Here is a 12,574-nt window from a genome sequence, read left to right on the forward strand (position 1 = left end):
AAAAAGCTAACATTTATAAAATATTTTATAAGGATGATCTACTAGTAACACACTGGATATTTCAATAACGCGAACAAATAAAGGATGTTACGCGAAAAAATTGTTCATCATCGCGCTGCATACGCAATTATTATACGAGGTAATCAAGTTTTAATCAACTTTTTTCATTTCAACGAAAAACGGAGAACTCGGTTGCAACGAGAGGAGAGATCAAAAAATAACGAAGTAAATAAAAGAAGTATCGCTCTCTTCTTCGTTACCAGCTGTTAAATTTCCTTCTTTCGACTATTTCTTTCCCGCGTGAGGCTGATTAATGTAGTAGAACATCACAGCTAATGTCACCGGCGGAACATCATAAATACGTGAACCAGATGGCTGGCAGTAATTTCGGAAATGAACAACGGAAAACGTCAAGGATAATCGTGTTAGAAACGCGGACTGGTGGTCAGTTAGCGAAGTCCTTCATATTTCGTGGTTACGTGCTGTGTTAAGCAACCCTGAGTCTAAATTTTATAAGTGTATAGCGTTCGCGAAATACAAATACAGTTCTATTAGTTTGTCGTAGTTTGTCGAAATAATTTGCGATTTTACGTAAAGCAAATGACTTGATGTCTCTTCTCATTATCGAGGAAAACATATTTAAAATTTATACATTGACATACTTTTTATAAATTTTCGAATTAAATAAATTATTTAATTGTTACGTGAAAGATAATTGAAACATAAGAATGATATAATCTATGTAATTTTTTAATTCGATGCAATTTGTTATCATCTATAAAAATATAGCAAATAACAAAACACCAAAGCTTTCCAAAAATATATTCCATGATTTTAAAATGATTAAAAATAATTTGAATACATGTGTTCGATATCAAATCTATTTTAATTTATTAATTCTTCTTTTTATTCAATTATTCGTAAAAGGCAAAAATCTTTAAATAATTAAAATTCGAAGCAGGATTTCCTATATGTACGATAACAATTAAGGTATCGTGAAACCACAAGAACATCAGATTTCAAAGAGGTACCATAGGATTGCAGACTAGTTTCCCAAGAACGTGAGCAACATCCCTGCACTATACATCTACTTAGTCAATACAGCAACTTTGTATAGAATACATGCAAAATTCGACCAATCGCAAAAAGCATAGACGTTCTCATTCTGCATCTACTCTCACCCTTTCTAGGATATCTCTGAAACAACTTCGAATCAATTCTTACTGCGAACCAAATGCATTCGAAGCTTCAATAGTTGAACTTCTTGAAGTATTGCACTCTCAGATATTGCAATATATATCAAATGTGTTGTATGTCGAAATTGCAAAATTTCTGATATGAATTTCTCTGAACTTATTGTCAACTCGTTTCAAATCTTTGTAAATAACATCGAATCAAAAAATACACAAAAATAAAGTAATAATAATAATAAATAATAGAATAATAAACGCTACTATTGATCCTTCCTTCGCGAGACTTTGAAAACTTTGAAAATATGTTTTAAGCGCTTGCTCAGATCTTAAATAATCGAATCATTTGTGAAATTGGATCACTTGGTGGAGGAAAAGTAGGATCCTCGAAATTATATCTCGCTCGAATAACATACTAATTAATTTAAACAAGTTCTTTGACATTTCACGAGGCAGCGTTACGAATTAGGCGGAGATTCGGACCAAGTAGAAGAGAATGTAAATGATAGGAGAGCTGCAAGTTCGTTATAACGCTGTGGTGAGACTGCACAATTGCTCGCGGAACTTTTGTGAATGGCAGTTAATTATAATTAATTCCATATTGTCTGGTCGACAGCTCGTGCTGATTCTTCGCCCGGGAAGGATCATTCAGAATCTGGCCGCGAACTTTTAGTTATTACCTGAATTAATATGAATACCAAATTGATATGTACATTATAGAGATAAGTTTTTTTCGCACTTAATTTTTTTCATCCTTCATTGATTAGAAATTAAACAATTATTCTTGGCGTTGTTCTACCGAGGATCATTGACGTGAATTTATCATCGACAAAATTACAACAAACTCGATTATCATAAATTTATATTCTTGCGATCAATTTCATTCTATAATAAATCTGATAAAATTTTCGTCTTCAACTCATATTTCTTTTCTCGTGATGATCATTTAATAATCAGATAATTTATTCAGTTTAATCATATAATCTCATAACACGCAAAATCACGGAATTCAATAAGCCACGATCGAGGCGTGCAACGCCTGGAACGAAACGAAAGTCGATTCAGGGGAATATCGCGCGAGGCAACAAAATTTGCCCCGTGTTGGAATCGGACGAATTTAGGTTCGCACATACTTGAACACGGATTTTAACTGGAAAATGTCGGAGAATGCAAGACAGAGCGACCGGCATCGTTCAAGAGGATATTATCAGTTTGTTCTCTGCTCATAGGAAACCGCAATTTCCACGAGTTACACGGGCGAAAACTGACTCTCGTGACTGTACACTAGCCGGCTAGGCTAGTGGAATTCATGGGTCGCGGGTTATGCCGCATTCAATGGTATGTAGTAATTAGCAACATTGCTTCCAGAACCCAAATGTGGAAGGAGGACCGGGTATAGGGATCGGGGTATCGCCAACGTGGATTTCATTCAAGGAAGGAATACAACGCGAGACCGCGATGTTATCTTGCAAATTACTGTTACTATGCGGCCCATCGATTATTCCAACATGAGCCGGTGGTTATCACCATCGACGAGATTTCGCAGTATATTTGGTGGAATATATTTTTTGTGATAAAAATTAAAAAAAAATAAAAAGATTTCAAAAGAGAAAAATTAGTTTTAAAAATTATGTCTTCTTACGAAAAAAAAAAAAAAAATGTAAAAAATTTCGAATTTTTATAATTTGATAATTTAATTCTTTCTATAAAAAATAAAAAATTCTATAATTGAAAGCAATTTTAACGATAATTTAATTTTGAAGTATATTTTAGGAATAAAAATACTTTTCAAAAAAGAAATTTTTATTTTTTTAAATTTACGTGATTTTGTAAAAAAAAATAAAAGAAATTTCAATCTTAAATGATAAAAAATTATATAATTATAGGTATAATTCTATAAATAATTTTATATTAATAATACTTTCCTGTAATGTTCCTGTAATGTTATAAATTAATTAAAAACAACTCAATTGAAAAACAAACATAGTTACTCTAACTCTTAATATTAAATTTCATAAAGTCTCAAGCATCTGTAGCTGAATTATCGCTCTAGTTTGTTGTTTTCTAGGGGCAGACAAAAACCAAACCGGTCGTAACAAGGCGAAATAATTTTGAGCTTCTTTGTCTCCCATCTTTTTTGATATCAATTTCGACCTGATACTGAATCTTGACTGAGATAGCAACTGACGCTAATGTAACTTCATAAGTCGTTATGAAACAGTTTAAAATGCAGATTTGTATATTACAAGAAAGAATGTAAAAGAACAATGAAGATAGAGAGTAACTCTATTTGAAATTTAAAGTCTTGGAAATAGAATTATTTATTTGAAAAGTAAAAATATAGAAAATTATAATAAAGATTTTGAAAATACTATAAATATTAGATTATTATATATTAGAAACATTATATCTATATTCTGAAAGATTATATATCTGATTTGATTATATATCAATTTCTTCTATTTCAATATTTTCTTTATTATAAGCTTAATTTATTTTATTTTTTATTTTATTTTACATTTGTGATTTAAATTATAATAGCATCAATTTAATTATATCAATAATAATTTTTGAAAACAAGAGAAATAAAAACTGAAATATTTTTAACTGAAAATTTTTAATTTCTAACAACATATTCTATCTAATTAAAATGATTAAATATTAAAATTTAATTTTTTATTCATTTAAAATAAATATATGTATTTTTATTATCTGAGATATCAAATAATGTCGTAACTATTACAAATCATATAATAATCATGTAATAAATTATATTACTCGTGTTATCAAAAGTATATATGTATATCAATATACAAAAACGTCATACAGCCCAAGTGTAGTGACAGACATATTAAACGCATGCGCAATGCACGTGCTTACTATCATATAATAATGCTATATTCATTTTCTCCTAATTGTAATTTAGTTTCTGTAAAATATTTCGAAAATAAAGTAATACAAATAAGAATTAAAAAAATATTAAAACACAAGGTATATAATAATATAAATGAAGTCGCAAAGTAATATGAAATATTTTTAACATTTCAGAGTTCACACTGTATCTATATTTGATTTTGATCTATTCTAGCAATAATAGCTAAATTCGAATAGTGAGATCATGAATCAAAGATCAAATTCGGTAGAAATTCGGGATTTACGAGATATTGTAACACCTTTTGGAGTACGTTTAGCAGGCATTTATAAACGGTAAATAAAATTCGTTTTTTATTTAACCTAGGAATAAATTATACATACATATAAAAATTAAATATATCTTATTCTCTTTATATAAATATATATATAAAATATATTTTTAGTATATATAATTTGCTATGAAATATAATCAAGAAAAAGTATCATGAATATTTAAATCACTGTAATTTTAATATATTATTAATATATTTAATATAATTAATATAAATATATTATAAAATTTATGTATAATTGTTTACTAACTTTTACATTTTTTTATAGGAGTTTTGCTTATGTAACACTTAAAGACAGATTACCAGTAATTTTAACCAAAATAATTGATACTTTCAGTCGTAACAAGGAAAATATTATTGAAAAATATGGAGAAGTAAAATAACATTTATATTTTATATGTTTAATATATTCTATTAATTTTATATTTAATATATAGATATCTTACATTATTTAGAATGCTAAAGAAGAAATTAAACAAATGATAGGATTTATTAGTAAATTAAAAAATGAAATAGCAACAAATAAAACTTTAAAACCTATGCGATTGGCATCTAATAAATCAAATAATGATGCAGAAGAATGGAATAAATATTTAATAAAGAGAACTGAAATAGAAGGAGAAACACCATTATGGTTTAATACTCTTTGGCTGTATTGTGAATGCTACATGTATCGGATTCTTGCACAAGAACTTGTTCTCATGTAAGATTGGAAATAATTATATAACTAACAATATACAACACAAATATGAGTTATTTTTTAATTTTAGGAAATACATAAAAACTTATGATCCTTTTGAACAATCAAAACAAAATGCATTTACAAATTCCTTGACTAGCATAGAAATACTTTGTAGTTACGTTATAGATGTTATACATAATGAAAAAAATCTATCAATAATGGAAACTAAAGAAGAATTTATGAAATTTATTAAATTTGATCTTTGGGGTAACCAGTATGTTTTATTTTCATTATATTTTCTAATTTTTATTTTTTATATGATATTAACATAAAATTTATTAAAATATATTCCTTACAGATGTGATCTATCTTTAAGTGCGGGAGCAGATATTGGTCATGCTACTCATCCTATACAAATATTAAAATTATTAGATGAAGATATTCTTGTAAATAATTCAGAATTTATTTGGAATTTATTAAGAAAACCAGAGAAAAATGATATAAATATTGTAGATATAATACTTGACAATGCAGGATATGAACTTTTTACTGATTTTTGTTTAGCTGCATTCTTAATTGTAATCAAATTTGCTGATAAAGTAAGATTGTACCCAAAACTTTATCCGTGGTATATTAGTGATGCAACAATAAATGATATTCACTGGACTATAGAATATATGAAAAATGCAACAAATGAATGTTTAAAAAAATTTGCTAATTTGATAGAAACCTATTTGAACAATAATATATGGACAATTGAGGTAATTTTCAATAAATAAGTTTCATTTAATTCTTTTTTTTTTTTGTAACTTCAAGTACAAAATTATATTATGTTAACTTTTCAGATTGAACCGTATTGGACAGGTCCTTATGATCTTTTAGGAATGAAAGAACATGATCCAAAATTACATGCAAAATTGTCAGAAGCTAAATTAGTAATATTTAAAGGTGACTTAAATTATAGAAAATTAGTAGATGATATTAATTGGGAATATACAACAACATTTAAAAAAGCATTAAGAGGATTTGAACCAACACCTATCTTAGCTATAAGAACAGTAAAATCTGATGTTTGTGTTGGCTTACTACCTGGTGTAGCGGAAAAAATATTTAAAGAAGATGAATATTGGATGTGGAGTGGAAAATATGGACTTATTCAAATTACTACAGCTGGAAGTTGCCAATGTCCAATGAACGAAACATGTTAAAATCCTAATATAAATCCTAAAATATTGAATTATAAGCAATTTGTATATTATATATTTTTATATTATATTATATTTCATATTAAATGTATAATATTCAGTTCTGTTGTATATTAATTATTGTATATTCAATGTATATAATTAACTATATTATATTTGTACTATAATTTAATTCATAATTACAAATATTTAATTATTATATATTCAAATTTGATGAATATATAAAATATTTTTATTTAAATTCTATAATATATGATTCGAAATATTTTATATGAAAAATTATTAAAATCTATTCCAAAATTATATTTCAAAAATATTCGTTTTCAATTTTTCAATCTTTATGTATATATTTGTACTATATTATACATTTTATAGTCAATATTTATTATATTAAATAATTTTTCCAAAGATAATTGTAATAATTTATATTATAAATACAATATTGCATAAATACATACAGATATACAACATAATATAATGAAATAAAATTTCATGTATCTACTATTATATTTTTTTTACTTTTTCCTGCCTTTTCCATCTCATTTGTGTCCTTCATTTTTATAAATATTTTAATAATAAATCATTACTTCATTATTTTACATGTATTAATTTTAATAATAATATATATACAATTAATGCTGATCATTTAATATAATAAAATACATGTTTTGGTAATTTGATAGATTGGTATATCAATTTATATTATAATAAATTTATATTAATACATATTTTCATTAAAATTATATATAATAATTATCATATAAATAAATATGAAAAAAAACTATAAAATAAAATATACATTATTTGCAAATTTTAAGTTACTTCAAAACTTTTCTGAATATAATATATATAATGTGAATAAAATATTTGAATTCTAAATGTATATAATTTATAATCATGTGATATATAAATATGTTTGGAAAGATATATTACTCATAATATAAATATATTTATATATAAAAAAACAAAGAATAATTATTTCTACAAAAATAATATTTATAAGATGTTAATCTATCCATATTATATATATATAATCATATCATTATTAACTAATTTGACCAAAATATCAATTGATTTCAAAATGAAGAAATTTGAAATTAAAATTTTAATTTATCTTTTTATTTTTCAAAAGAATTTAATCTTTTTATTTAATTTATCTTTTTATTTTTCAAAAGAATTTAAATTCAAAATAAAAATAGAATTAAAAAATATTTGATTTTAAACATTTAATGAATAATATATGTATATATAGCATTATACTCTAAATTTAAAAAAACTTTTAGAAATTCTACCAAGTGGCAGTAGAGCTTTTAGTAATTTTAGTAATTAAAGAATAAATATTTTAATTTTTGCTTGTATAAATCCTATATATATTTAAGAATTAAATAAATCTGCATTTACGAAAGTATTCATTCCTTAATTTTCATAATAATTTCATAATAAATGCTTAATATTTATGAAATTTACTTGCCCAAGCATTTTTTAAGATAATATTTATTATTTTGTTATATATTATATTAAATTATAATTATATATTAATTGATGATATATTAAATTATTTTGTTAAGCAAATTATTTAATAATATGCAAGTATAAAATTATGATATTTATTAACTATTTGTCATATTACAAGGAATTTAACAATAGTTTATATTTTTTATTTCTTTCAGTAAATTTTTATAATATTTGTGATATAATATATAATATTCCAATATTGCAATAACATAGAAAAAAAATCTATGTTTATAATTTCATAATACTAAGGCAGCGTTATTAAGAGATTTTAGAATATCTATTTTTTACCTCTTATTTATTATTTTCAAAATGTATATATATATATATATATATATATATATATATATATATATGTATATTTATATATGTATATATAGACAAAAATAAATTTACTATTCTATAATACATATTATTTTAAACATAAAATAATTTTATATATTATATATTATATAACAATTCTTTCAAAATTATAAATAATACATTAATTGAAATATCTTTAGATAATTGAATATAAGAATTCAATTGAATAAATATTTTAGCATTTCCAAGAAATATCAATCAAATAAAAATTATATAGAATACTAATTTAAAATTAGTAAATCCATGCATAAAATTTATTAAAATAATAATTAAATTTTAATTCTACAATTTTAAAATTAATAAAAAATTTTAATTAATTTTATATCAAAGATATAAAATTAGAAAGATAATATATTTAATATTATTTAATCTTCTTTAATATAAACTCTAAAATTGATCCTTACATGTATTTAATATATATATAAAATTCACAGTAAATGAAAGATACATTTAAATAAAAGATAATAATATAAAACTTATTCAAATCAATATGATCAGCATAAATATTGTTGAAAATAACAATATACCTTCTATTATAAAGGTCAGTATATATATTTTCACAAACATAATTTGTGAATTAAATATTCAAAAACGTCATTGTTAATTACTTAGAAATATTATGAATACTTAATGTTTGTAATAAACAAAATAATAAAATAATAACATTATTAAAAATTTAAGACCAATTATTAAATAAAGGCACGTAAATTTACAATTTTATTATTTTAAAACATATATAATAAAAAATTTATTTAAGAATGAAATATTTCGATATTTCCTTTTATATATATATATATATATGTATGTATGTATATACATATACATATATACAACACAAAACTTTTTACAAAATATTTAATATCTAAATGTGTTCGTTAAAAAAATTATTTAATTTGAATGTACGAACACTTTCAAAGAAAAATTAAACACTTTTTGACCATATACACACTTATAAATTTGTAAAAGATGATAGCATATATATTATTGATATTTACTTACATTTTTCCATTTTAATAAAAGAGTAACGACAATTATTCTTGAAAAATTCCATGTCACTTTAATCACGTTTGCCTTATTGATCTCGTAAAGTGATTTACTAATTATTAATTATAACAGATAATCGCCACTTTATATTTTTACTACTTACATATTATATCGTATAATTTTAATAATCGCAACATATATACGATAAGTAACAAAATTCATCGAAAACATACGAACATGTCGCGTATTAATTAAAAATATAAACTTCGACGTTCCATTTGCTATCTCGAACTGTTCCCGCGTTACATTTAATCATAGATTGTAATAATACATCGAGAAAGATTTAAACGAGATAGAAGTGACGTTCATAAACTAACTATTTTTGACATCTGAGTACTTTACTGCCACCTAGTGAAGCTATAAATGTACACTGGTTTAAAAAAGAAATTAAATTTTGGAAGTAAATCTACAATAATCCAGTTTTGTTGACATAAAAAAATTCGTAAGAATTCGATCATCATTATCAGAACGGTGCAAAGAATTACTTTCATCGCTTTAAAGTTTAGATAACTATTAAAAATGTGGCACTTAATCTGACAGTGAATATTAGCCACATAAATATCGCATCTATAAACATATTTGCAGTCCATGTGCAGCCACAATAGACATAGAAAATATGAGACAAAACTCAGCATGGTGCAATCTTTCTTTCCTGAGCTGTCATGGCACTACCCCACACGCAAAGTACTCATTCACACTTTAAATTTTGTTATTTTTTCCTTTTTTATAATATTTAAGTATGAACATTCATAATTCAACTATCAAATGTATTAAATAACAATAATGGAAATGACTAATATTCTAAATCTGTTTTACACAGTCAAGGGTTCAAGTTATTTGGTCTGAATTATATGATCATAAAAGATGATTGCAGCTACACCATTCCAGATTGCAACAAAAATTTCTGTAAAATTAATAGTCCCAAGTATTCATACTAATATCCAGTATTTGCTTTATACACTTTTAGTTGGTAAAAAGACTGTTACTTAGTGAATGCAGCAAATACTGCCCAAAGAACTGGATTAGCATTAGGTTTAGTAGCTTCTGCTTCAAAATCAAGGTCCAATAATGTTCGTACTCTTCGCATTGCTATTTCATAATCGTCATCTGAGAGTGGTGCAAATGCATTTTCTAATACATCAGCTGCATGAGCTAAAATTACTAAAGCTAATGTTCTCCTATCCATACGACCAGCATCATTGACCCATCGACTTAATACAGCTTCTTGAATCTAAAAAATATAAAAAATATATTTTTAATATTGTTATAATATTATTAGCAAAATAGATAATTTTAAAAAATGTATTAATAATATGAAATTAATATTCTTTGATATTATATAATATAATACAAAAAAAAAATATAATTTTTTTAAAAAATTAGTTTAAATTTATACATACGTATAAAGTTTAAACAGAATTTAAAGAATTTATTTATTTTGGAAATATTAAAAAACACATGAATACATATTATATTACATACAGATAATATATATTACATATTAATATTCATTTTGGCAATAATATATTTTTATAGAAATATAAACAAATAGTACCAAGAAAATTAGTAATAATTAGTAAATACTTTACCTTTTTTACAAGTCGACTTTTAGCAAGGTTATCAGTAAGAGGATGAGTTGTCATATCAAAGAGTAAGAAATTCTGTTTTTCAGTTGTTAAAACTCCTTTTTCAACAAGATTTTTGGCCAATCTTTCTCTAACATTTTTTAATTGATATCTTAATTTAAGTGGATTCCATGTTTCTCCTAAATAAAAAAAAAACAATATTAAAAATAATATACAAAATTTATTATCAATAAATATATATATTTTTAAACTATATAACTAACCACTAAGATATTCAATCCAACTAGGAACAGTTTCAGGTGGATCAGTTTCTTTTAAATGTTTCAAAGCTTCATCTAACAAAACATCTCCTGTGGGAGCATCGTTTTTCAAAAGAAGTTTTCTCACCAATAGTCCTTTTTTGCGCATACCAGCTTTTTCTAATTCTACTCGACCACGAAATCCAAGTTCTGCCAAAATACAACCACGTAATCCAGAACTTATGCAATCATTCCAAAATGATGTGTAACCCTGTCAAAAATATATATTTTAAACTTCAGGTACTGATTCGTATATTTTGATAGATGTAACAGTAAAGAAATTAAATATAAGATTGAAAAATAGTAATGTCAACAAACCTCCTTGTCTTTCAAGCCAAGTAATAAAACTTCTTCCATGAGTGTCAATCTTGTTTCCTTATCAGAATCGTCGTCGATTTTGGGATTTGAATTAAGATCTTTTTGCGTATTACTGTCCGTATCCATTCCATGGCCAGATAGTTTATCATTACCAATATCGTTTGAACCATCCTGTCCTAGACCACTGCCACTACTGCTATTAACCACACGTCGTCGTTGTACTAATCCGTCAGTACGATTCATCATTTGATGAAGCTGTGCTTCTTTTACGATTACGTCCGCGTGTCAAATACGCCACCGTGTCGCCTTTACTTCCGATGATTAAATGTGTAGTCAACCGTAGTTAAAGCAAGCTGGCGGCATGTATTGAATAATATACACTATATTGTTGACGTTTTAACAAATATGACATATCTTTCCAAGATGGCCAATCTTTACAGACGTCGTTATTTTGTTCTATCAGTATTAACCTTTTTTATTACTCTTGTATTATATACAATTAAGAACAAGTCAAGTATACGTTGTGCGTAACACTATCGTTCTGAACGTAGTTCGTTGTTTCGACAATACATTTACTTCGACGCTAATGTTTTTAGAAAGAAACTTATCGCAGTTCAATCGAGGCCCTCTCACCACTCATCAAACCTAGGACGCGAATCGCGCACCATATATTACAATTGTTTAGAATGTTCACTCCATCTAGAAAACGAATCAATCTCTTTACTCGATCGGTAACTCTATTTGCGATCATCGCGCCAAGTTTCACATAAAAGTTGAGCGAATTTCAAAAATGAGTGACACTTGTTTTTGATTTATTTCACATGTAAAAAAATTTAACAAATTAGATTAAATTAGATTTAATAATTCAATTGTTATTTGAATTTTTCTTATTCTTTTTATTCAAACAAATTTTTAAATTAAATATTTTCTTTTAAATTATCTTTTAAATGAAATGTAATATCGCATTATTTAAAAAATTTTTACAAATGAGTTTATGAATTGACATCAAATTGAATTAAAATTTAATGAATATAGATTTAGAAATAAGATATTTATTAATAAATATATCAATATTATTGTTAATTATTAATCAATTAGTGAATTAATTGAAATATTAGTCAAATAAATATATGAATAATAGTTTAATATATAAATTTTTAAGAGAGTAT

At 24.7% G+C, this 12,574-nt stretch overlaps 2 protein-coding genes across 3 annotated transcripts; one reads left to right on the forward strand and one right to left on the reverse strand.

Moving 5' to 3' along the window:
* The first annotated feature begins 4,051 nt into the window (after window positions 1-4,051).
* On the forward strand, window positions 4,052-6,383 carry LOC122716522 (damage-control phosphatase ARMT1-like). Of its 2 annotated transcripts, none has more exons than XM_043939679.1 (7): window positions 4,052-4,181; window positions 4,239-4,397; window positions 4,665-4,770; window positions 4,852-5,099; window positions 5,167-5,352; window positions 5,437-5,839; window positions 5,924-6,383. In XM_043939679.1, the coding sequence occupies exons 2-7, from the start codon at window positions 4,309-4,311 to the stop codon at window positions 6,284-6,286; spliced, it is 1,395 nt and encodes a 464-aa protein (XP_043795614.1). In that variant the 5' UTR covers window positions 4,052-4,181; window positions 4,239-4,308; the 3' UTR covers window positions 6,287-6,383. The 2 variants fall into 2 exon arrangements, with proteins under 2 accessions (XP_043795614.1, XP_043795615.1); XM_043939680.1 differs by having other exon boundaries at window positions 4,279-4,397.
* A 2,806-nt stretch (window positions 6,384-9,189) lies between these two features.
* LOC122716525 (Golgi phosphoprotein 3 homolog sauron) lies at window positions 9,190-12,041 on the reverse strand. The gene is made up of 4 exons (XM_043939682.1): window positions 11,406-12,041; window positions 11,052-11,298; window positions 10,792-10,967; window positions 9,190-10,433 (listed from the first exon to the last, which is right to left on the reverse strand). The coding sequence occupies exons 1-4, from the start codon at window positions 11,649-11,651 to the stop codon at window positions 10,185-10,187; spliced, it is 918 nt and encodes a 305-aa protein (XP_043795617.1). The 5' UTR covers window positions 11,652-12,041; the 3' UTR covers window positions 9,190-10,184.
* Between the last annotated feature and the right edge of the window lie 533 nt (window positions 12,042-12,574).

The sequence above is a fragment of the Apis laboriosa genome, unplaced genomic scaffold (genome assembly GCF_014066325.1).
Source record: "Apis laboriosa isolate Shangri-la unplaced genomic scaffold, ASM1406632v1 scaffold474_cov157, whole genome shotgun sequence".
NCBI classification, from domain to species: domain Eukaryota; kingdom Metazoa; phylum Arthropoda; class Insecta; order Hymenoptera; family Apidae; genus Apis; species Apis laboriosa.

Excerpts from the sequence above, each read along its gene's own strand:
- LOC122716522 (XM_043939679.1), top strand. The coding sequence starts at position 4,309 with ATGAATCAAAGATCAAATTCGGTAGAAATTCGGGATTTACGAGATATT. Across the intron at positions 4,771-4,851 it reads TTATTGAAAAATATGGAGAA|AATGCTAAAGAAGAAATTAA; the intron begins GTAAAATAACAT and ends TACATTATTTAG. Across the intron at positions 5,840-5,923 it reads ATAATATATGGACAATTGAG|ATTGAACCGTATTGGACAGG; the intron begins GTAATTTTCAAT and ends TTAACTTTTCAG.
- LOC122716525 (XM_043939682.1), bottom strand. The coding sequence starts at position 11,651 with ATGATGAATCGTACTGACGGATTAGTACAACGACGACGTGTGGTTAAT. Across the intron at positions 11,299-11,405 it reads TTGGCTTGAAAGACAAGGAG|GGTTACACATCATTTTGGAA; the intron begins GTTTGTTGACAT and ends TATTTTTGACAG. Across the intron at positions 10,434-10,791 it reads AAAGTCGACTTGTAAAAAAG|ATTCAAGAAGCTGTATTAAG; the intron begins GTAAAGTATTTA and ends TATATTTTTTAG.